Here is a 23,345-nt window from a genome sequence, read left to right as displayed (position 1 = left end):
CCGTACGTTTCGTATCGATCAGGGTGGGAGTGGCGTTCCGTAGATGAAATCTGGATTTTCAGGATGGGTCGAAAGCAGTGTCTTTGTGTAGTCAACTGGGTAGACGAACAAGCGGACCGGCACCTGAAGAACCAAAGGGAAACAAAGAGCTTATCCTCTAATCGTACGATGTGATGGAATGATAACGCTAATTAATCCTGAACACCCGCAGCATAAATCCGAAGATCAGTTCGGCAGTGCAAATGTGGTACTTGCATCACCACATACGTACAGTACATGAACGTACAATGCATTTTGGCTTGATTTACTACACTATGTACATATGTACAACATTTCTCATTCTTTGCGTGTCGGTATCTTTGTCTGTTTGCGCGTTCGTTCATCAATGCAGAAACTCCTCAATCCCAATCATCAACGATATCATCATCCATCAACCAATCTTCCTCCTTTTCTTTCCCATCCTTTAGAGAATCCTCTTCGTCCCATCCTGAATGAGTGGACGGTACGTCACCCAGTCCATCATCCCCTGCTGCAGTAGCTTCGTACTCGTCCTCAGCATCCAGTTCATCCTTCGCTGCCAATTCTGCAGTAGCTCGAGAAGAGGTGAAAGAGGAGTATGGAGGTAGACACAATGATTGAGCGGAAGGAGGAAGCAGTAGATCTGCCAATAAATGTTCGTCAGCTATATATCTACTTAACTTCCAAATGCAGCTGCAATGAAGCGAATATAACACTCACGGCCGTGTAGTGATTGAATCTTGACCATCATAGGCACCATCTCCCCAGCCAATACTCGTTTATTCATCATACCTCCCCATACACCCAATTCGTGATGTACACCACCGTCGGCAAAGGCATTACTAGCTACCACTCCCTTCTTAGTGATATACCCTGCGACGTGATCCAGTGAAGAGATGTTATCTCGCTCCAATCGGAACGATTCGAAAAATTGAGGTTTGACGACTTTTTGCGATTTCCTATATTGACACGTCAACAAGTTAGCTACGACGATGGATCTCATTCCAGACACGTTAGCTCACCTTGGTACAGGACTAGGCAAGGACATCAACATCCCTCGAACAGAAAGATGTAAGGCATAAGAAATAGCTTGCGGACTGGATTGCCACTAACGAAATATACAGATTCCAGAATCAGCTTGGTTGTTGCCTCCAGAGGAATCCATAAGCTGACTCACAATATCATCATCCGTCCTCATCACGTCTGCTGAACAAAGTTCGTCCAGCCCAGCTGAGATCTCCTCGATCTCATTGCAATAATTAGGGAACGATTGGTGGATCCATAATGCAAAAGAAGATGCATCGACAGGGATGGTGGGTATGAATGACTATGTGGGTTGGAGGGTCAGCTCAAATCCTTTGAACAATGATCTGAGGGCACTAACTGACCTCTATTTGGACAAGTGATTTACGTCTTGTGAACTCCCTCAGATGGCTGGGTAAGGGATCATCAGGAGGCAATTTCCGGATCCGTTCCAGCAGTTCTTCGTCTTCGTCATCCATATTCGGATCGTCCAGACCTACACATACCTATCTGTAAGCTGATGTAGCCGAAAATTCCTTCTTGAACACTTACGTTTATTGTAGAACACTTTTCCAAGCGCATGAAAAAGGTTTAATGACTGTTCTTTCCTCGTCATCGCATCCAGTCTAAGGGATACATCTGGATTAGCCAAATTACATTTACAATTCGAATAATCAAACTGGTCAGCACTTACACAGCTCTCAGATCCTTACTAACATCTAATTTCGCTCCTTTCCCACCCCTACTTCCTTTTCCCGATCCTTTTTTCCTCGGTCCACCATCTTCCTCTACCTCATTATCACCTCTAGATTTCCTCTTTTTGCTCTTACTCTCTTTCTTCCCACTACATACCAACTGAAGTGTATTGATTGCTGATCGTAAATCACCGTTGGAAGACAGGGCGATGAGCTGTACAGTCGCGTGAGAAGGTCGGTCAACAGCTCGGGGAATGGCAGTTTGGAGTACCCTTAAAAGAGCTTTGTTCAGGAAAGTAGGTGCGAGTGGTAGGAAGCTATCATATCATAAGAAGAATGCCATTAGCTGACGGTGGCTTCTCTTCTGGGACTCAGCTCACTCTATCTCCTGACACCATGGACCATCCCTTACTTCTCTACCCAGCACTTCCAACGATCCTTCTCTCCCTCCTCGATCCCTCTCCATCCAACTTTCTTCTGCCCTTCCTCCCGACCCGGCATCACTATGGATAATCACCATGGGACAGCTCAGACTATTGAATGTCTGACAAAACGTCAATAACGAAGAGTGAAAGGATTCTCGCGTAGGTATATGCGACAAGTTCGGCAAAGAGGTCAATAGGATCAAACGTGGTTTCATTGCTGTTGGCTGAGAAGAGGTACGCTGAGTTGTCATTGATAGAGATGGATAGGAGGACCGTGAGATGAATGAACTGAATTTCGATATCGATGATTCTCTATCTGTTCGTAAAAGCATATATCGTATCAGCTACAGATGTTGGTCGCAAACTCCTATGTCAGCTGAGATCTGTCACTTACCTATTCCACCACCCAGACTCCATTCTTCAACACTTTCACCCCATTCCATGATTTCCACTCCCAAGCTCTGACAGAGTAATCTGACCGTGGTAGTCTTCCCTACTCCCGCTGGACCGCTCAAGAATAATATCCTCTATACCGTTAGATAGCAGAGATCAGATCAGCTGTGTGGTTCTCCCTCTGGTGTACAGACAGCTAAGTGATGTTGGTACATACCTTATATTTCCTCAATTTGTCTGTATTGACATTCCTCGGTGGAGGAGATACATCGGATGGATATCCAAATAACGACTCATGTAACCAGTTCTTCACTTTTGCAATACGTGCTTTGCCAGGTGCTAGTTCGGCCTATGACGTTTAGGGTAACAGATTCCTTGCACAATGAGCTTTGTCCCATCCGAATCCGAGGACGTGTAGCTCACCTCGATTGCAGGAGCATAGAGATCAGTCCACATTTGAGCTTTGTCATCTATATTATGATGTCAGCTGCATCGTCGTCGACCCGTCTTGGGATACACCAGCTAGCTCACCTTGTGCATCATTCAATCCAGACCTGTTGTCTTCCTCGTCGTCGTCATCATCTACCACTATGACCTCCTTGTTCTTCCCTTTCCCATTCAAAGCACCATTGGGTACTTTTGGTGGACTGACATTTTTGGGCTTGACACCAGGTGGAGGGGGAGGCATAAGTTTTCGATCTTCTTCATCTTTCCTCGACGATGTGGAGGTAGATGGTCTGGAAGATGACGAGGAGGAAGATGAGGAAGGTTTGAAGTTGAGAGTCGGTTGAAACTGATAGACCAACAACAATGCAATATGAGCTATCTTTCTTAGAGTCAAAGGTAAAATGCCAGCTTACCGAGCTCATACTGCTCATCTTCCTTGTCGGGGCAGACAAGCTTGTTTTCGAGGAAGAACTCTTCGAGCTTGAACTTGAGCTGCTCGATGAGCTGCTCTTCTTTGAGCTCTTTGATGTCGGAGCCATGATGATTCGACTCCGTCTCTATTTGTATGAGCTATACTGAGTGGATCATGTTATGTATGTTCTGTCCTGGTATGCGGTAGTATGGGAATGGATATCAAAAGGAAGATCAAGAATACCAAAGTGATCTCACAAGTGCAGTCGCGCTTAGATCGATTACCTCACCTCACCTCGAGTGTACCCCAAGTCGGTGATCGCCGCTCTTGACCACCTCCTCTTCGTCATCCCTCCAGGTCGCAACCTCGCAACTCTTCAACATTTCGACGTGTCTCATCATAAGTCACATAACATACAGACGACTGATCACATACTCAAGAATCACCTTATATACCCTCAAGACAAAGGCTCAGACTCTATCGAAAGCGTCCCCCCCATTCTTCATTTATCACTCGACTCGACCATCGCCAGGCGGCTAGAGCAATTCTTACATTTTTTGTATCTCTTCGAGCAATATCTAAAGGAAAGAGGTGTCTCACAAGAGAGAACAGGCGAAGAAGTAACGATACATCATGGTATGTCCCACTACCTTATCTCAAACTCTGTCTCATCTGGCTAATCCCTATGTCTGTTGTTCTGCAATATAGTCTGCCTTATTCAACTTCCAATCCCTACTTCTCGTACTCCTCCTGATGATCTGCACATGTACGTATATAAGAGGTACCGCCCCAGGTCTAGTAGATAGGAATAGAGAAGGGTGAGTCAATCTACTGTACTCCACTCCACTCCCTTCATCGCTCATCAGCAAAGTTCAATATGAACGAGTCGTTGTAGCTGATTTATATCATTCTCCGTGACAGCTTCCTCGGGTTATTCTTCAAATGTGCAAGGATAGGCGAGAGGTTATCGCCTTACGTATCGTTGGCTTGTATAGCAATGGCCATAACGATAATAATGGGATCATGATCATGATAGATTCACTGGTGGATAGGACTGGGGTCAGTCGAGAAGGGAGTATAACACTTAGGATAAAGGTTATATCATCTGAAATAACCTATAAACTCTAAACTGCTTATACGCTCATAAGTCAGGTAAAGTTACGGAGCGGTCTAGGGACTCTTAGCTTAGTATTGTGATAGACAGTATAGTGACGAACAACCTCATATGTATAATAACCATTGTATTCTCAAGAAAGGGGGTTGACAGGTGTGGTCAGAGAGAACACGCAGAAAGAAGTTCTTTTATTTTACTGTACGCTGAAGCGGATCGCAACTACCAATCAATGAACTTCTTCTCTTGCATGATTTACGTATCAAATATCTTTCTCAGAACTCGTGCTATGTACATACATACACCTTCATATATGATAACCCCCCGAACCCCCCGAACCCCCCAAAACTCAAATAACCACGAATCACCTCATACCCACTGATGCATTTAAAGGTATTTATGCTCTTTGAGCCACTGTGAAAGGCAAGTCAGCTTCTATAAAACGTACAATGAGGAAAGTGGTATGTATCGACTGACCTTCTCAACATCCCCTGAATCTCTTTGTACCCAATCAGCAGCCGCCTGGATAGAATCGCAAGTTTGCGCAACAGCAGACTTGTATTTTCGGATATCTAATGATAAGACCCATACAGGACGTTAGCATTTGATCAACCATGAATTGAATAAAGAAAGAGAGAGTAAACGATGTCGACCCACCTTTATCTTTGAAGAAGTCCTTGACCATCTTGAGATCATCATGAGAAGACAAAGAGGCGAAAGCGCCTTTGACGAGGTAGTTGACACCGTATCCGTCAGGGTATCGTTTCATGAGCTGTGGAATCAAGTATCAGTGAAAGCACGGTAGTCAATGATGAGATTGGAGCAATACGTACAGTATCATACTCCTTGACAAAGTATTCAGCAATCTGTCTTCTAGCGTATTTGTTAGCTGATAAACCGAACTACAAAGGAATGCACATTTATATTAGCTTCTCTTCATCAAGCTTGAAGATAGTCTGGATTAATATGAACTCACGAAGAAGATATACAGATCCTGATCTTTAACACTCCCATCGCCCATCATCTTAAACGTCCTATCTAACAACTCCCGATCCTTTGGCGAGGTCAAAGCGTACATCGCATCAACCTTCGTAGACGGATTAGGAGGTTTGTTATAAACACTCAACAATTTCTCGTACTCCGCCTTTCCACCATGTTCAACGACGTTACTGAAGATCGTTCGTTGTAAATCAGGTGGAATCTTTGAATCGTCATTGTTCTCAAGGAAAGGTTGGAACCTCTCTTTAATCTCTTTCAAGATATCTTCATCCTCAGTAGCAGCAAGTGTACCAATAATCAATTCTCTCAATTCTTTAATCTCAGGTAATTCATCTTTACCACCTTCAAATCCTAATTTACCACTGAGAGGTTTGAACAGGTCGATTCGGAATTTATTGAATGCTTTTCGGGTAGATTCAGGTTGTTCCCACCATGCACCTGATAATCTAGAAAGCGCAGAACCAATTTGTGACCAAGGTAAATATTCTTCTTCACCACCTTTGACAATTTCGTTGATCAAGCTTAACGATCCTGATGTCTTGGCATATCCTGCTCTAGCCAACGTAGCAGCATCTGATACTAATCCAACTCGATCTTCAATAGTATATTTAGATGCTTCTTTACCTAATTTGACTAATCTTTCAGGTTCGTATGATACTCTGTATACACCGACTGTCTGAGCATTCAATTTGAACGAATCGTTTCCTTTCAAATCATATGTCGAAGATCTCTCCTCAAGAGTAGCTTTATGATCTACAGAGATCTTACCGTCTTTATCGAGAGTAGCAACTTCCAAGGGAACATACCAGATGGTTTCATCTTCTTCAGGTTTGACATCTCCAGTGGATAAGAATCGATTTTGGGTCAATTTGATCTTGCCATCGGAGGATTCTTCAACTTTGATCACGGGGAAACCAACTTTCAATGTCCAATTCTTCATTATTTTGGCTACGTCCAATCCGGAAGCTTCGGAAATGCCATCCCACAAATCTTTAGTCTCGGCATTACCATAAATATGTTTCTTCAAGTAAATCGAAACTCCTTTGAGGAAAGTTGGTTCTCCTACGACGGAAGCCAGCATTCTCAATACTGATGCACCCTTGGAGTACGAGATAGCATCAAAGATTTGAGCAATTTGGTTAGAGTCCGGACAATCGACTTCGATAGGATGAGAAGATCTTTGAGAGTCGAGATCTAAGGCACCTTGTAAGTGTGATTTCAAGAATTGTGATCTTGGTTTCCATTCTGGCCAAATTCGATCTAAGATCACTAGTTCTCCCATTAAGGTAGCGAAAGCTTCGTTCAGCCATAAGTTATCCCACCATTTCATAGTGACGATATCACCAAACCACATATGAGCGAGTTCATGACATTGGACAACGGCGACTCGCTTCTTGGCTGATAAAGGTGATTTCTCGGGATCGTAGAGATAAGCCGTAGTTCGTCCAGTGATCAAACCCCAATTCTCCATAGCTCCAGCATCGAAATCGTGAGCAACGAGTGTATCAAGTTTAGGCAAGGCGTAAGGGATATCGAAGATCTCTTCGTAGACTGGTAAAGCCCATTTCTTGATGTCCAAAGCGAATTGAGCTTGTTTAATCTGATCTTTCGTAGCGTAGATCTTGAGAGGGACGGTCTTTCCGGTAAGTTTGGAGTGATGAGCTGATTCGAGAGATACGAATTCTCCTGACGCATAGGCGACAAGGTAGGTAGACATGAGAGGGGAAGTCTCATATTTGGTGATCTTCCATCCTTCTTCGTTCGATTCGGTTTTCCCTTCCGTCTTACCCTCAGTCTTACCCTCGGTCTTGCCTTCAGTTTTACCCTCAGTTTTGCCTTCCGTCTTGCCTAGTGCAACAGATCCACCAAGTAAAGAACCAAGTTCGTAATTTTCGTTGAAGACATTATCGACAGAAGCGTTGGACGGGGCTTTCCAAGGTTTCTCAGAGATAGCAGGCATGTTACTGAGTGAAGTATTCTTCTCCCTGGCGATCATCGAGATGGCGAATTTCGACTTGACGAGGGGTTCGTCCCAACATCTGTGGAATATAACACAAATCGATCAGCTACAAGATAATGGTAAGCAACAATGATACTCACGGGAAAGCCTTTCGAGCTTCGGTAGCTTCGAATTGAGTGAGACCGTAGCTACGAATATATCCATGTTAGCTTACCGATCAATCCTCAGACCCACCTTGCTGATCCTTTCTTGAAGAGGACCAAAAGAGGACGCCTTGTAAGCTGACAATTCACTTACATAGGTTTTTTTCCATTCTCATCTGGATCACCTTCCGATCTATAATACCCATGCATAGCAGATTTCAATTCCGCTTCGAACCTAAAGAAGATCTTGGTCTGATTCTGACCCGATTTCAGTCCACCTCCGGGCAATACGCTCAAGTCCAAAGTGGCCACATCGTTCTCTTCGTTCAAGCTCAGAGCGGAAAGAGGGACATTGAGATTTGAGGTGGTCTTGAGATCTGAAGTGGAGATTGCGATGTGGGTGATAGTGAGGGTTTTGTGATAGTGGAACTGAACAGAGGAAGAATCTTCTTTGATATCGAGGTGGACGAGGGCTTCTCCGCTGAATGTTGGTGGGGATGCGACGAGATCGGTTTTGATGACCAGTTCATAGAGCTGATCAGGGTGTTAGCTATAACATAGATAGGTGATCACGACGAGGGAATACAAAGATCGTAAGATAGCTCACACTGGGATAGACATTGGTAGGAAGTCTGTGACCTTCTTGTTCAGGTGCAGAAGTGGCACCGCCCGGAACAGCGTTTGACATTATGCTATCGTCGATATGAGAGTGAGTGCAGAGACAGATATTCCTTCGGAATCGAGGAGTACGATTGACCGATCTGAGTTCTCGTTTGTACGATTGAAGTGCGAGAGACTGCGCAAAAGGAAAGATGAGCAAAGCTAATCCTGCGATCGATCAGTCGATTCGATACAGCTTAGTTGTGAATGTATACACTCACATTGGTAGGCTTTGAAGTAGCGATAGAAAGATATCTAGTAGAACAAGGTGAAAGTTTAGATTGATATTTCAAGTGATTCAATGATCTCAGAGGTTTTGTTATACCTCTGCTCAACATTGAATAGCCTGTCGATAGAATAGACGCACAGTCCAGATGATCGATAAAGACAGCGTCGTAGTAGGATGGAATGGGATGGCGACACGACAGCACAATGACACTGATACTGACATTCCTCCACTCTTGTTACTCTTGCTGTAACCGGGTAATCCCGTATCCGGCGCCTATCTATCATTCGACCAGCTTTCAACTCGTAGGCGCCAATAATATACCGGTTGCATCCCCTACTGTTCGTCTATGCATACACCCTGTTATAATTTGTTTATACTTTTATCTGATAAAATGTGCACTCGGCGGCTAAGTATGGAAAGGATAGGATAGTACAGATGAATGCTATATGATAATTACAAATGATGTTGAACATGAAAGAAAAACAAAAACCGAAACAAGATGATCCGTTGAGGTCAAGCATGAAAATTGAATAAATATGATAAGATGACAAGACGTATGATCTATGTTATCTATGCTGTGTCGAAAAGGGATTAACGATGAGTGACACTGGGTGTTCTAATGAGCGTAAGGAACTATCACAATGTCATCGACTATCAGCATCACCATCTCCTTCTTGATGGTAAGGGACAACTCACCTCTTCTCTAGTCTTCTGCTGCGATCTGAAACATCCAAGCATCGTACTGGTAACAGTAGTAGCACCAGGTTTCTGCACACCTCTCATTGACATGCACATGTGTCTGCGTTCGAACCAAGCTCATGGATTAGTACGAGAGATTTCGAGATGGATGGTAGCATCAAGCGACTCACGAAGCTTCCATTACAACAGCTACACCTCTAGGTCGTATGGCTTCTTCAACAGCCAGGGCAACTTGCTTTGTCAACCTCTCTTGGACCTGTAATCTTCGAGAGAACGTTTCGGCTATTCTGGCTAGTTTGGACAAACCCAAGACCAATTTATTGGGTATATAACCGATAGATATCTACAAGTATATCATCCACTATCAGCGAGTAGATCATTATGGACCACTGCGTCGTAATGAATGGACGAGAGGATAAATCCAGTACTAGTATTATAACTCACTTTACCAGTAAAAGGGACCATGTGATGTTCACACAGACTAAACACCTCTATATCTCTAACAATTACCATCTCGTCGTGATCCTCAGCAAAGACAGCATCGTTAATTACATCTACCAATCTCTCTTCATATCCTTTCGTCATCCACATCAAAGCCTTGGCGTATCTTTCGGGCGTACGTTGTAATCCCTCTCTATCTGGGTCTTCACCTATACATTCTAGAACCGTTCGAATGGCCGAGGAGAGTAATTGGAGATTGGCAGCTTTCTCAGTTGGCGATGAATGAAGTCGGAGATGGGTAGATTTGGCTATTGAAACATCACAAAACTCAGTACATCTACATTACGGGAACAACACAAAGCATTTCGATGAAGCAGTGCTTTGTACCCACCTGGCCAACCCAATCCTTCTTCATCAGCAATCCCTCTCTCCTCACCTTCATTACCCGCTACATCCTTTACAACCCCCCTAGCAGCTTGGATTAACAGTCCATTCTTATCCAATTCATCTCTGACTTCCGTTCTCAGTTCATCCATGGATCTACCATCCGGTCTATGATCCAAATCATCTTCGTCATCTCTCGTTGAGCGATGTATCGCAGGGAAAGGGTATGCCAAGCTTCCCGAGGCAGATGCAGAAGCAGAGGTAGTAGGTGTAGTAGATCCGGATGTAGGTCTAAAACCATATCCTTCTCTTGGTGTTCGGGAATAATGAGGTACATTTGATTGAGGTTGGAATTTGACTCTGCCAGTTGCTGGATCAGGTTTACTCAATCCTTGATTAGCTGGCCAAGGTTTATTCAACCCTCCCTCCGCCGAGAAAGAGCCGGGGACACCGGGTAAGCCAGCTTCCAAGCTTGATGTGTGAGTTGGGGGTGATCGGGCGTTCCCATGCATCCTTCCTCTTTCCCAACTTCCTGTTGATGACTCGGATAACAGAGAAAGGTTGTTCAAGTTGGCAGTTGGGATTGGTCGTGAAGAAGTAGGTGCAGGTGGATTACGAGTAGAGTTGGATGGTGAGGAAGATAGAGTTGGTTTGTCGGATGATGACATTGTATGTTTCGTTGTTGAGTATGGTGATGAGAGGTATGATAAACGTGCTAATTCGATTAGGTGATGCTGTCGATGCGATGTTGGTCCTAGCCTCAACCCTAGTGTCGGTTCGAGTGAGAGTGCTTGGAGATGGAGTCAGAGCTTGAATGGTGGTGATGCCATCCCGATTCGAGGAGTGTGCATGATAACAAGGCCCAAGAGTATCAGGCTGAACCTGAGGTGGGTTTCGGATAAAACGTTAAAAAGGGATAGGATGCAGTTGACCCGCGTCTTCATCGGTGTTAAGAGACTATGGTGGCTTATCTCCTAAGGTCATCTTCGCCTTGTTTGGAGTGCCACACTCGCTGCTTTCCACACTTACCCTTCGCTCTCAATGTCACCAGTCATTGGCACGTTCTGCTACCACACACAGCCAGACCAGACTCTCTGACTGCAACAGGTTAATTTTTAAAGGTTCATCTAAAGTACACCTTCTACTTCTTTATCCTTCAAGTCGTATCCAACATTATCAAAAATGGTGAGTCATAGGCATCCAACTTCGTCAACACACACATGAGCAAGGGCATGGGTTTGGACATGGTGGGATAGATAGTAGGAGAGGGATGGCATGGCATATATCAACTACAACGCAAATCAACATGGCAAAGGAGCGTCAACCAAATTGAGATAGATAAGAATGGACGAGGATGGTTCATATGGGAATCGGACAAGAGAGGGCCAGAAGTAAAGCTGGAAGGATGGGAAAGATTGCTGTGTTACGAGGACATGAACGGAAGAAGGATTGTTTAATCGAAGAGTAAAGAACGATCCGACTATGACTTCAAACGTCAAATATAGAATATAGCAAACCAACGCAGTCTCAACCACACGTCGATTTTGATTGGTGCTTCTTAGAATCATGCCCTTGCCCTTGCTCATGTTTATACATCGATACAGCATTCCAAAGTATCTATCAAACTAACATATCTTTCGATGTTTCATAGACCAAAAGAACTAAGAAGGTCGGTGTCACCGGTAAATACGGTACTCGTTACGGTGCTTCCTTGAGAAAGACGTGAGTTTTGTCATTTAGGGAAATGCAAATCAAGCTCTGGAATACTATACTGATTGTATTACCTATTCTTGGCAATTAGCGTCAAGAAGATGGAAATCACCCAACACGCTCGATACGCTTGTCCTTCGTGTGGAAAGGTTAGTGAAAAACATACTCAAATACAAGCGAATGGTATGCTGATCGTTATCTTCCATTCCTTCCTGTTATTTTCCTCATAACAATCAATTACCGATTACCTCGACACGTCCCCATCCTCTCCACCATATCCAACTTCACCTATATGATCTGGTTTCATTACAACTCAACACCAACAGAACGCCGTCAAGAGAACCGCCGTCGGTATCTGGAAATGTAAAGGATGCGCCAAGGTCTACGCCGGTGGTGCTTACACTTTCGGTACCCCCTCAGCCGCCACCGTACGATCTACCATCAGACGATTAAGAGAAGTTGCTGAAGTATAAGTTAAGCTACATAACTGGATTTGGGATCTTTTTTCTTTTTCTAGGAAGCGAAGCGGATGCTAGTAATGATCGTTTGATTGAGATGTATTGCATAGCCGACTGAATTGGATATTGGGCAATGCTTGTTTTTTTGCCTTGCAGGGGGATCGCAATAAGTTGAAATGATCCAATCTCCAATGATATTTGAACTCATTGAGATCGCGCATATGGTGAATCCGATGATAATGTTGGAACATGACTATAATTTTATCGGTACTGATCTACAACGTATCTAATCGTATCTGACAGTACGTACAACTAATTGCCGTACCACAGCCTTGCCTATCTACCATCCCATCCAATGCCCGAAGTTTACAGATTCTTTTCCCCTCATCCGATCTTCACCCTCAATACCATTCGGTAATTCGCCTCTTAAAAAAGTATCGTCATTAATTGATTTATCTACTTGAGTTTCGTTGCCGTTGACGTTGCCATTACCATTCATATGGGCAATCTTCACATTGTCATCTGAAACTACATTTGCGTTTTCCCTCGAACTGTCATTGCTTGGATTCACCTGAGAGTTATTCTTCAACAGAGGTAAAATTAACAGATATTAACGGTACGAAGAACAAGAATGTGCACTTACACCCCATATACTTCCTGTCCAACTTTCGAACGAATCCATCAAATCCAATCTAGGTGGTATCCCCACACCGTCCGTCAAAAGCGAAGATGGTAAACTAGTCAATCCATTGAGTAAATCTGTTTTGGTCGCTTCTTGATATATACTATCCAACTTATCTGCCTGATCCCATAATGATGGATAGATGATCGCATATTGTCTTAGACCAGCTACGCAAATGAGGTATTCCGATCGCCCCAGGGCTGCGAGGTATTCGCCGGCAGCGTATATGGGGTGATTGATTATAAGTCTGTATAATTCAAGTTTGCTATAAGCTCATGTGTATACTGCTGTAGAAGATGAATGTGGATTTGATAAAATCAACAAAAACTTACGGATCCAATTTCAGATAACCATTCTCAGTCAATACACCAGTCAAAGCTGCTATTCTCAATGCAGCATGTTCAGCTTCTTCTTTTATCCTTCTCTTTATATTATCAATTTCAAATCTATCTCTACTGATCCCGTTAATGTCGTTGGATTTTTCCTCTTTTATACCGAAATCTTGAATAGCTTTATGTACAATCAACCATAGATCATGATAATAACAATCACAAGTACATGTATTAATGGCTTGGAGGAAATCCCAATTATCTGGCCAAATCGTAGGTATACCTATTGAAGATAGGTACTTGTCTCGCCATATCGAAGATGAATGGATGAAATCCCGGAGAACCTTAAATGGGATTCCATGAGCGGTGACCGAGGGGACCCAAAGTGATTTGGCTAGTGTGTACGTTATCGAACATATGGTGCGGTGAATTTGGAACCATGTCTACAGGTGATGATATGAAGAATAAAGCGTGTCAACACTGGCCGGAGAAAAGGGCAATGGACGAATGAGGAAACTACTCACAGCTTGATCAACGATGTTATGCTCCGTCCCACCTAACGGAACGATTATCGGTGCTCCCTCACTCAGCATGGCATGTTGGACAGGATCGATGTCGAAGTCTTGGGTTGATCTATCGGATCACTCAATGAGCATTGAGTGGATCGCCATCAAACGAGCAGCATGCAGACTCACAGCGATGGCTGTAATCTATAAAGAGCGGCCCGACTGGATTCTGACATCCTTGTGATCCATACGATATTCAAGGATTCGTGCCGTACTTGCGGATCTTGTATTTTAGACCATTCCAGAGAAGAGTTAAGTCCCATCGAGAATATATGTTTTACCCCTGCTGATATCCAAGTCGCCTGATAACCTACATGTGTTTATTAGCAGATGCTCGTAGAGCAAAATAATTGCAATTCATACATACGCTTGGAATCCAGATGAGTTACCTCTGTATTAAATTAACCCAACGATCAGTTATAGCTGATAATCATAATGACTGAGCATCTACTCACGACCTAGCAGATGTTCCAAGAACAAACAGCTATTGGCATTCTCCAAACTAGGTATCCTGTAAATCCTACTATGTTCCGCTATTGCTCTTGCCCTAATGACCATTAACCCTACTAACCTACTTCTCTGACGGGCTTTTAGGGAATCGCCATCCCGAGAGGAACATTCTTCTCGATCAGATTGGATTATCGGATGATCCGAGAACCTCGCTCCGTAGGTCAGTACGATAGCTAGGAAAGTATGTGATATTGCACCTAGAGGGTGAGTCGAGGGTGATGCATAACGAGCTTTGAATATCGTTGAATCTAACATGGTATATCTCGGCTGGACGATTGAAAAGAATGTTTCGATCAGATCGTCTATAAGACTTAGAGGACGTCAATATATGATTGATCACACAGGAATTCTAGGTGAATGGGCTGAGTTGATGTTGACATACTCTTTCATAGATTCTTCATTCAAGGATTTATGAGCGTCACTAGGCTCTTCATACCATACTTTCCCATCTTGTTCTTCCCACAGATCGCTCTGCCCCTCTCGACAAAGGGATATACTTGATAAGTCGTCATATCCATGTTCTGAAGTGGTGATGGCGGCGGGAGAGAAGAGATATCTTAGCATGGCCTGCTGCGACGCTTCGGAGGTGACAGGCAACGGCATTTCAGTCGAATAGAGCTTAATTGGGAAGAGATTGAAGGGTGGTTGTTCGGGAAGTGAGGAGGGTATAGCTTGTACAGAGGATAATTGCGAAGGAATATGAAGCGACCTAGAGAGATAATATTGCTATTAGATATCACATGAAGTTGGGGTGTAGATGCTTTTGAAAATGATGACTCACTCCATCGAATTGTTCCTCATCATCGATAAGCTACCTTGTCGACTAGTTTCTCCAATCTCATACTTTGATAAAGTACTATGAGTACTATCTCTTCGACCAGCTCCATCCTCTTGTATATTCATAACATGAGTATCATCCTTTGAGATCTGTGACTGAGATTCATCCGGTTGATTCCCCTTGATACGTTTCTTCGCAGTTGAAGATACATCTTCGTTCGAGGATTTACGACTTTTCTTCGTCTTCGACTGCGCCAGGGAGTCAATGTAGTTGTTCGTGCATTCTTCTCCTTTGTTATTGCATTGCTGACACTGATATTTACATAACGAGTCAAATAAGCTACCAATCAGTTCGAAGGGTTGTGGTATTCGGGATAGGTCCAACAAATACTGTACATACGATTTGAGTTTTATCCGTTCTCAAACACCGCACTTTCCTCCTTCTACAACTATCACATGCCAGGTTCTGTTTCCGTTGACTCGGTCCAGGTAATGTCGGAAGCGATGATGGTGCCATTCTGCTTGGCAGCTAGTATGACCGAGGTTGTATGTTCTGATGATGTTAGGTGTTGGACCTTTCCTATCTACTCAGTCTTAGCTTTTGAAGAAGAACTTATCAAGGAGTTTACCTTTTAATCTTCAGCCAAGAGACCCTGCATATGATGAGGAGCGGTCTAGCTGAAAGACTACTGCTCATGCCATTCTATCTGGTTAATCTCCTATCATACCACTCGTAACAATAATGTTTCGAGTGAACACAAATCTCTTCTCGGATCCGAGAGTAAAGATGCATCAGATCTAATCTTGCAGGGTATCCACGTGTTTATGATATCATCAGTTCATCAGCGGGGACCACCGCCAGTGTACCGCAAGGGCTATTTTGGGACGGGCGATCAACAGATCAGGAGGTTGTCAATATTGAAAATCCTCGACGTCTGCATTCTCATATAACAGATCATATTTTTTGTCATCCTCTTTCTTATCGTCAGCATATATCACAATCTCATGATAGTATTAATATCACAATCACATAGTACAATCACGACGGCCCAGCATCCATATCTGCTTGGATGGACAGTACAGATGCAGAAAATACGAACACGATGAAGCGAGCCAAAGAATCAGATTCAACTTCGAATGATGCGGAATCATTACCTACGACGTACAAGCCTCAGACTCAAAGTGGAGCTGCGAATGTCGAAAAAGAAGGGAAAAGCAGAGGCAAAGGCAAAGGCAAAGGCAAAGAGAATAATCTATATCGTACACAGACATGGCATGGATATGCCTTTAGAAAGCGGAAAATGAGATTGAAAACTTTTGCAAAATATTGTCCCTTGGTATCTGCTGTTTTTGCTCCTTTATCCACTCTGTTGGATATCCCTGCCCTAACAGTGAGTGCAAACTTTCATCTCTAAGTGATTGTCGTCGAAATACCTGCTGATCTGTAGCGTATCTCCCATGTAGCAACACTGGTACGGCCTTGATGGAACTCCGCAACCAGACCCTAAAGCCTGTCTTGTCCTATCAGCTGTTGGTCTTGCTTTGAATATCATCGCAAATATTTTACTGGTCATGAGATTTTCTGCAAAGTCGAAATGGTGGTGGAAGCATTCAACCAGGTGAGTTCATCCCCTATCGTGATAACTCAGCGATCATGTGGGCTGACGTATTCTGGGTTTATCGTCCAGGTGGTCCCTTATATGCTGGTTAGGCAAAACGATCGTAGCAGCCATTAACTTGATCATTTTCGGTATTCTGGCGCGTAACAGTGAAGGATGGACATACCTAGAAGGGTTCTGGTGTGCGGTAATATCGATAATTGACGCTGGGATAATATCTATTACCCTCCTATTTCATTATTTCTTCGCATTCGGGGACGAACAACAAGATCAATCTGATATTCGATCCGAAGGTCGTCGATTCATGCTATCCGTCACTGCATTCATATCAATCCTTGCAGTTCAATCACTCGTCTTCTCACGTATTGAACATTGGTCTTACTCTGATGGAATATACTTCTCGACACAAGTTGCTCTGACTATAGGATATGGCGATTTCGCACCTACCACTTCAGCGGGTAAGGTTTTGGTCTTCCCTTTCTCTGTCTTAACGATCAGCCAACTAGGTAATGAGATTGCGCAGATTATTGGGTTTATAAGTGCGAGAGCGGAAGATAGGAGAGAGAAATGGAGAAAGAAATATGAATCTGCCATGCACAGAGAAGCGAATAAGGTTAGACCCAGGGCGAATTTGACTGAGGAGATGGCCCTGATCCATCAGATCAATCAAAGGGAAGAGCTGTGAGTGTGTCTTCGCTGCAGAAGTTGTCAATCTGGCGCGTTCATGCTGATGGGTTTACAGTATGAGTCAGATGTACGATTTGTTCTGGAGTGCATTGTCCCTCATCACCTTCTGGTTGATAGGAGCTACCATTTTCTCGGAAATCGAAGGGTGGCCATATGGGTGGGTACTGAAGGCAGTCTTTCTATGATACACTCCAATTAGCTGAATTGATGCGTGGTGCAGTGATGCCATCTATACAGTCATGATTTTATCCTTGACCATAGGTATGTTATTTCGCGAATGTATATACTCAAATCAGAGCTGACATATGTCGTTTTTCGCACAGGTTTTGGCGATTACACGCCCAAGCAACCTGCTGGCAAAGTGGTATTCATCGTATACGCTCTCATGGCTGTACCTATCGTCACTTCCTTTGCGGTTCAGACTATCACAGGTCTGGTGAGTCTACGATTGCGTGATACGCGATCCCGAAACGCTAATGGACCTCGCCCGTAGCTCAGTACATACTCTGAAAGAGGCGCCGCAAGAGAAGCATTTCTTGTCGAACAGCGTCGAAGCCCTGAAGCCTTCGCTCCTCATGCCGATCTCACTTTGAGATACCATGAGTCTTATGATCAGATGAAGGGCAAATCGTCTTCAGATGAACATCCGGTACCTTGGCAAGCTCAGACTGATGGAGAAGATGGAGAACACGGTCATGAACATCCTGACACAGATTCGAAAAACAATGACGAAGACGATCGTGGCGAGTCCCCTTCAGATATGACAGATGAGGAAGATCCAACCAATTTTACTGTAACGGGCCGAAAGAAAGATCCTTCTCAGCATCTCGAACATGCCGAAGAGGAATTGAGGGATGATTATGATCGAGCGAAAGATATGATAGATGAAAGAGAGAAAGAAGCCAAAGATTGGGAAAGGAACAAAGTAGAACAACACGAAAGCCCCATGACACCGAAATCGAAAGATAAGAGGCAGAGGGAAGATACAGCGAAGACTCTTGTCGAGCATGAGGAAGTACCTAAGATGGATCCAATATCGGAACGAGACGAGGTAGACGAAAGGCAATTAGAAATCGATTTGTTGAAACAGTTGCTCAGGAAGACTATCCAATTTGAAGCGGAGGCTCGACAGATGTTATTGGATAGTATGGATAAGAGTGTCGCTAGGACTTTACTGTTGGCTGATCGGAATGGTGTGTACTTCTCTCATCTTCCTTGGTGACTACAACATGTGGTCGGTACTGATCGTACTTTACATGATGCCCAGTACAAGCGAGAGATGTGAGAGCTCTACGGGGAGACGACAAGGATGTCTTAGCGATATGGCAAGGTGAATCTGAGCAAACTGATCGCTCGAAACAACAAGCTAGTAGAGACATCGAGAGCCGTCACAATCCTGATTCTAGCGTGACGAATAATGAAACTTCGCCTGCGCAGGCGAAGGGACAACTAGATATGCTATCCCGAGTGAGGAGGTATCGAAATACCTTCGCGGAGATATTGGTCGTGGGCAGTATATTGCAGAAATTGGAAGGTCAGGAGAAAGAGAGATTTGAAAGATGGCGAGCGCAAGATGAAGATAGTATAACTGATGGCGGACAAGAAGATGGAGATGGCGATGGTGAGGGAGCGACAGATATTGATAAGCTTGCTGATCATAAATGGGATGGACTGACTTTCAGGATATATAAGCGATGGGCGAGGAAGGTTAGGGAAAATGATATACATAAATGGGAAACGGTCTGATCAATATTATCTGTTGATATGATTTTTATGTTTGTTGTAGTTTTTCTTGATGTTGTATCATTCTCACAGGTAGTATTTGGGCTATAGGATGCAATACTATGGTGTTCACGAGTAAGTTCGACTTGCGTTGTTCAAAATCGGAGTCAAGCTTGTGCTGCAATGCTGGTTGGGGAGTGAGGTGAATGTGCCACTTTCATCGGGAGTACATAATTATGGGTGATATCCTTGTTCGAGCTCGCCATTTCCATGCTTGCTATACGTTGACTCATATAGATGGTCTTGGCAATGTGTATGCATCTTCAGAGACCGAGTGGGAAGCTCGCTGCCCTCAGAAGCCTCAGTATGTACTGGACAGATGGGACGGCATGAGAATGCTTCATTGGCAGGACCCCCCGTTGTAAGATGATTATCAGGCTCACCAGCCCTGTCGCGTCTGGACGTGTCTGAGCAGGGACGCGTTCGTCTGCTCATTTTACCCTCAATTTGCCATTTCCATTTCCATTTCATGTTCATGTCCTCTTTCTTATCTTCTATACTTTTTCCTCTTCAGCTATCTCCGAATCAACCTCAATCTATCACTCTTCCAAATACAACAGCACCATGTCATCTCCCTATCCCGGTGCATTCCCACCGTCCTCCGCTCCAGGTGGTTCACCCAACTCCTCCTCTTTACCTCAATCGCGAAATATCGATCCGTTAGCTTTTGACAATGTTCGTGGATTGGGCGGATCCATACCTGGTGCTACGGGTCAAGGCGACGAGGGCTCACAGGCTGGTGAAGATAATACGGACGGTACTAGGGCAGCTCAAAGGAGAGCTCGAGGAGGTGTAGATCCTGAATCTATACCTAGGGTTAAAGATGCAACGGGTGAGAAGGTCATGGAGAGTTTTGCATTGTTCTTGGAAAAGTGAGTACATTATGCTACTTATTGATAAATATACTTAATAGAACTATCATGATTGGTAAAAGGAAGTGACTGATGCTGACAATCCATTTTTGATATAGCTTCACCGAACAGATTGCCTTCCCCGAGACACCAGCTTCGTTCAATGGTCAGAACCCCTTACCAGCTACGGCCGACGAGAGCAAATTCTACATCGAGCAGATCAAAGCTATGAAGGAGTTCGAGTTGACGACGCTCTATGTCGATTTTGGTCATTTACTGGAACGAGAGGAAGTTTTGGCTAGAGCTATCCAGTCTCAGTATTATCGGTAAGCTGACCAAAAGTTCCGATGTCTCCCAGACCAACTTACTAATTTCCTGTTACTGTCAGATTTCTTCCATACCTTCGACGAGCATTACAAACCCTGGTTCGAAAATACGAGCCCACCTATCTTTACACTTCCACTTCATTCTCTTCGACCTCATCCGCATCCAGCTCATCCCTGACTACTCGAGACTTCAACATCGCATTTTACAACCTACCGCTAACCTCCGGTATAAGAGATCTGCGAATGGACAGGATCGGTCAATTGATCAGTATAAGTGGTACCGTCACAAGAACTAGTGAAGTTCGACCTGAGTTGGTCAGCGGTACTTTTGTTTGCGAACAATGTAACGCTGTTATAAAGGATGTGGAACAACAATTCAAATACACCGAGGTGAGTCAGCTTCCATTTTGTACTTCATCTCAAGCTGACACTGGAGAGATCGTAGCCTATATTGTGTCAAAACCAAACGTGTAATAATCGAACCAATTGGTTATTGAATATTGAACAATCTAAATTCTCAGATTGGCAGAAAGTCAGGATCCAAGAGAATGCGAATGAGATTCCAACAGGTAGTATGCCAAGATCGTAAGTCCGCTGATTTACCTCAACCGGGCTTATGAGATGTTAGCTGATGTCTGGATGTTCAGGCTCGATGTCATTCTTCGATCGGAAATTGTTGAAAGAGCCAAAGCAGGTGATAAATGTACTTTCACCGGTACTTTCATTGTCGTTCCTGATGTATCTCAACTCGGTCTTCCCGGTGTGAACGCCCAGATGATGAGAGAGAATCAAGGTGGGCGAGGTGATGGAGGTGTCGCGAGTCAAGGTGTTACCGGTCTGAAGGCATTGGGTGTTAGGGATCTACAATATAAGACAGCTTTCTTGTCTTGTATGGTTCAAGGTGCAGATGCGAGGGTAGGTCGGCTTTGGAAAACAAGTCACGAACTTTGTCAGCTGAGAGCTCAATTTTTATAGGCTGGCGCTACCGATGTCAGAGGAGATCTTGAAGAAGGTGATGAAGATCAGGAGACATTCTTAAACTCGCTTACTCAGCAAGAGATCGATGAGCTCAAGAATATGGTCAACTCTGATAATATCTACCAACGTCTGGTGCAGAGTATAGCTCCTACCGTTTATGGTAAGCTCATAGCATGCAGACCAAGTTGGAAGTCAGCTTATGATAGATCCTTAGGCCACGAAATCGTGAAGAAGGGTATCCTTCTTCAACTCATGGGAGGTGTTCACAAGCAAACTCAGGAAGGTATCCATCTCAGAGGTGACATCAATGTCTGTGTGGTCGGTGATCCAAGTACCAGTAAATCTCAATTCCTAAAGTAAGCTCAATCCACCGTTATCTCCTTATGAGGTCGATGTCGCTGACAGTGTCACAGATATGTGTGCGGTTTCCTACCTCGAGCAGTGTACACGTCCGGTAAAGCATCCTCAGCAGCCGGTCTTACAGCAGCGGTCGTACGAGACGAAGAGTCTGGTGAATTCACCATCGAAGCTGGAGCGTTGATGTTGGCGGACAATGGTATCTGTGCTATTGACGAATTCGACAAGATGGATGTAGCGGATCAAGTTGCCATTCACGAAGCGATGGAACAGCAGACCATCTCAATTGCCAAAGCGGGTATTCAAGCTACACTCAATGCTAGAACATCAATCTTGGCTGCTGCTAACCCGATCGGCGGGAGATATAATCGAAAGATGAGTCTGAGGGCCAACGTAGCGATGTCGGCACCTATCATGTCGAGATTCGATCTGTTCTTTGTGGTCTTAGATGAATGTAATGAAAATGTGGATTTGCATATCGCACAACATATCGTCAATGTCCATCGATTCAGAGATGCTGCGATCGCTCCCGAGTTTAGTACGGAAGCTCTACAAAGGTATATCAGATATGCTAGAACTTTCAGTCCTAAAGTGAGTACGAGCTGTACCCATATGCTCCACCGTGATGACCGCTGATGAACGTTTTGCGTTCAGCTCACCCCCGCTGCGAGCGCTGTGTTAGTGGAAAAGTACAGATCATTGAGACAGGATGAAGGTGGACCTGGGAAGAGTAATTTCAGAATTACCGTTAGACAGTTGGAAAGTATGATTCGTCTTTCTGAGGCTATCGCTAGAGCGAACTGTCAAGATGAGGTGAGTAGAGTAATTACGATTTATCACGCTGTTTGATGACTGAACTTGTTCGGTAGATCTCCCCTGCGATCGTACGAGAAGCATACTCGCTCTTACGGCAATCCATCATCCACGTCGAACAGGATGACATCTCCTTTGACGATGATGATACTGTACCTAATGGAGATGCTGATGCAGATGCTCAAATGGATGCTGCCGATGTGGCTGCTCTCGAAGCTGCTGAATCGAGCTACCAAGCTCAAACTTCTTCTGCTACTGCTCAGGCCCAGGCCGAATCGAGCTTACAAGGTCAGGTGGCAAGTAGTGGTAAGAAGAAGATGAGGATTACATGTGAGTGTGATTTACCCCTATGATCGATGTGTTGGAGAATGGTACTAATCGAGAGACTTTGTAGATAACCGATACATGGAAATCATGAATCTCCTTGTCCTTCATCTATCAGAGATAGAAAGGGAGAACGGTACAGGTGTAGATAAAGAAGAACTCATTCAATGGTATCTAGAACAGAAAGAGAGCGAATTCGAAACAGAGGAAGACCTGAATTACGAGAGGGAATTGATTGGAAAGGCTTTAATTAAATTGGCTAAAGACAATTATCTGATGGAAATTAGAGGTGATGTAAGAGATGGTTTGGTTCCTTCCTCTACCACTGGTACCGGCGGAGAAGAGAGTATGGAAGAGAGTCTGGAAGGTGAGAATGGAAAAGTATATTACCTTGTCCGTGAGTATCAGTATTTCAGCTGTCCCCTTTCCTGGCTTTTTACGGTTGGATATCAGCTGATATGATACTTGCTTTTATGATTTGCAGATCCTCAGGTCGACCTTTCAGACTTATCTTCTTCCATCCCTGCGTAATACGGG

At 44.1% G+C, this 23,345-nt stretch overlaps 8 protein-coding genes across 8 annotated transcripts; 4 read left to right on the top strand and 4 right to left on the bottom strand.

Annotated features, from left to right (window-relative positions):
* Positions 1 to 398: 398 nt before the first annotated feature.
* V865_008059 (uncharacterized protein) lies at positions 399 to 3,540 on the bottom strand (the record flags this gene model as incomplete). Its single annotated transcript, XM_066231799.1, has 13 exons — positions 399 to 661; positions 739 to 977; positions 1,041 to 1,126; positions 1,196 to 1,345; positions 1,407 to 1,537; positions 1,594 to 1,667; positions 1,736 to 2,053; positions 2,117 to 2,477; positions 2,556 to 2,688; positions 2,772 to 2,903; positions 2,978 to 3,024; positions 3,086 to 3,347; positions 3,415 to 3,540. The coding sequence occupies 13 exons, from the start codon at positions 3,538 to 3,540 to the stop codon at positions 399 to 401; spliced, it is 2,322 nt and encodes a 773-aa protein (XP_066087896.1).
* Positions 3,541 to 4,046: 506 nt separating this feature from the next.
* V865_008058 (uncharacterized protein) lies at positions 4,047 to 4,440 on the top strand (the record flags this gene model as incomplete). Its single annotated transcript, XM_066231798.1, has 3 exons — positions 4,047 to 4,049; positions 4,122 to 4,231; positions 4,335 to 4,440. 3 exons carry the CDS (start codon positions 4,047 to 4,049, stop codon positions 4,438 to 4,440), a joined length of 219 nt encoding a protein of 72 aa, XP_066087895.1.
* A 471-nt stretch (positions 4,441 to 4,911) lies between these two features.
* V865_008057 (uncharacterized protein) lies at positions 4,912 to 8,314 on the bottom strand (the record flags this gene model as incomplete). The annotated part of the gene is made up of 8 exons (XM_066231797.1): positions 4,912 to 4,938; positions 5,002 to 5,096; positions 5,182 to 5,296; positions 5,358 to 5,426; positions 5,501 to 7,562; positions 7,624 to 7,671; positions 7,781 to 8,160; positions 8,234 to 8,314. 8 exons carry the CDS (start codon positions 8,312 to 8,314, stop codon positions 4,912 to 4,914), a joined length of 2,877 nt encoding a protein of 958 aa, XP_066087894.1.
* A 792-nt stretch (positions 8,315 to 9,106) lies between these two features.
* Positions 9,107 to 10,707, bottom strand: V865_008056 (GTP cyclohydrolase I; the record flags this gene model as incomplete). The annotated part of the gene is made up of 5 exons (XM_066231796.1): positions 9,107 to 9,148; positions 9,212 to 9,314; positions 9,385 to 9,557; positions 9,659 to 9,963; positions 10,047 to 10,707. 5 exons carry the CDS (start codon positions 10,705 to 10,707, stop codon positions 9,107 to 9,109), a joined length of 1,284 nt encoding a protein of 427 aa, XP_066087893.1.
* Positions 10,708 to 11,605: 898 nt separating this feature from the next.
* V865_008055 (60S ribosomal protein L37a) lies at positions 11,606 to 12,222 on the top strand (the record flags this gene model as incomplete). Its single annotated transcript, XM_066231795.1, has 4 exons — positions 11,606 to 11,625; positions 11,699 to 11,761; positions 11,841 to 11,898; positions 12,076 to 12,222. The coding sequence occupies 4 exons, from the start codon at positions 11,606 to 11,608 to the stop codon at positions 12,220 to 12,222; spliced, it is 288 nt and encodes a 95-aa protein (XP_066087892.1).
* Positions 12,223 to 12,547: 325 nt separating this feature from the next.
* Positions 12,548 to 15,588, bottom strand: V865_008054 (uncharacterized protein; the record flags this gene model as incomplete). Its single annotated transcript, XM_066231794.1, has 9 exons — positions 12,548 to 12,790; positions 12,851 to 13,136; positions 13,222 to 13,661; positions 13,743 to 13,851; positions 13,914 to 14,094; positions 14,240 to 14,604; positions 14,677 to 15,003; positions 15,076 to 15,383; positions 15,472 to 15,588. 9 exons carry the CDS (start codon positions 15,586 to 15,588, stop codon positions 12,548 to 12,550), a joined length of 2,376 nt encoding a protein of 791 aa, XP_066087891.1.
* A 586-nt stretch (positions 15,589 to 16,174) lies between these two features.
* V865_008053 (uncharacterized protein) lies at positions 16,175 to 19,123 on the top strand (the record flags this gene model as incomplete). The annotated part of the gene is made up of 8 exons (XM_066231793.1): positions 16,175 to 16,462; positions 16,536 to 16,690; positions 16,760 to 17,371; positions 17,433 to 17,534; positions 17,598 to 17,638; positions 17,701 to 17,813; positions 17,871 to 18,570; positions 18,645 to 19,123. The coding sequence occupies 8 exons, from the start codon at positions 16,175 to 16,177 to the stop codon at positions 19,121 to 19,123; spliced, it is 2,490 nt and encodes an 829-aa protein (XP_066087890.1).
* A 600-nt stretch (positions 19,124 to 19,723) lies between these two features.
* On the top strand, positions 19,724 to 23,339 carry V865_008052 (uncharacterized protein; the record flags this gene model as incomplete). Its single annotated transcript, XM_066231792.1, has 12 exons — positions 19,724 to 20,031; positions 20,130 to 20,336; positions 20,399 to 20,726; positions 20,782 to 20,921; positions 20,984 to 21,251; positions 21,312 to 21,474; positions 21,529 to 21,670; positions 21,728 to 22,262; positions 22,326 to 22,484; positions 22,541 to 22,814; positions 22,879 to 23,205; positions 23,293 to 23,339. 12 exons carry the CDS (start codon positions 19,724 to 19,726, stop codon positions 23,337 to 23,339), a joined length of 2,898 nt encoding a protein of 965 aa, XP_066087889.1.
* Positions 23,340 to 23,345: the final 6 nt, after the last annotated feature.

The sequence above is a fragment of the Kwoniella europaea genome, chromosome 3, assembly GCF_036810445.1.
Source record: "Kwoniella europaea PYCC6329 chromosome 3, complete sequence".
Lineage (NCBI taxonomy): Eukaryota > Fungi > Basidiomycota > Tremellomycetes > Tremellales > Cryptococcaceae > Kwoniella > Kwoniella europaea.
Note: the sequence above shows the minus strand (reverse complement) of the source record. Positions and strands in the feature narration are given on the sequence as shown.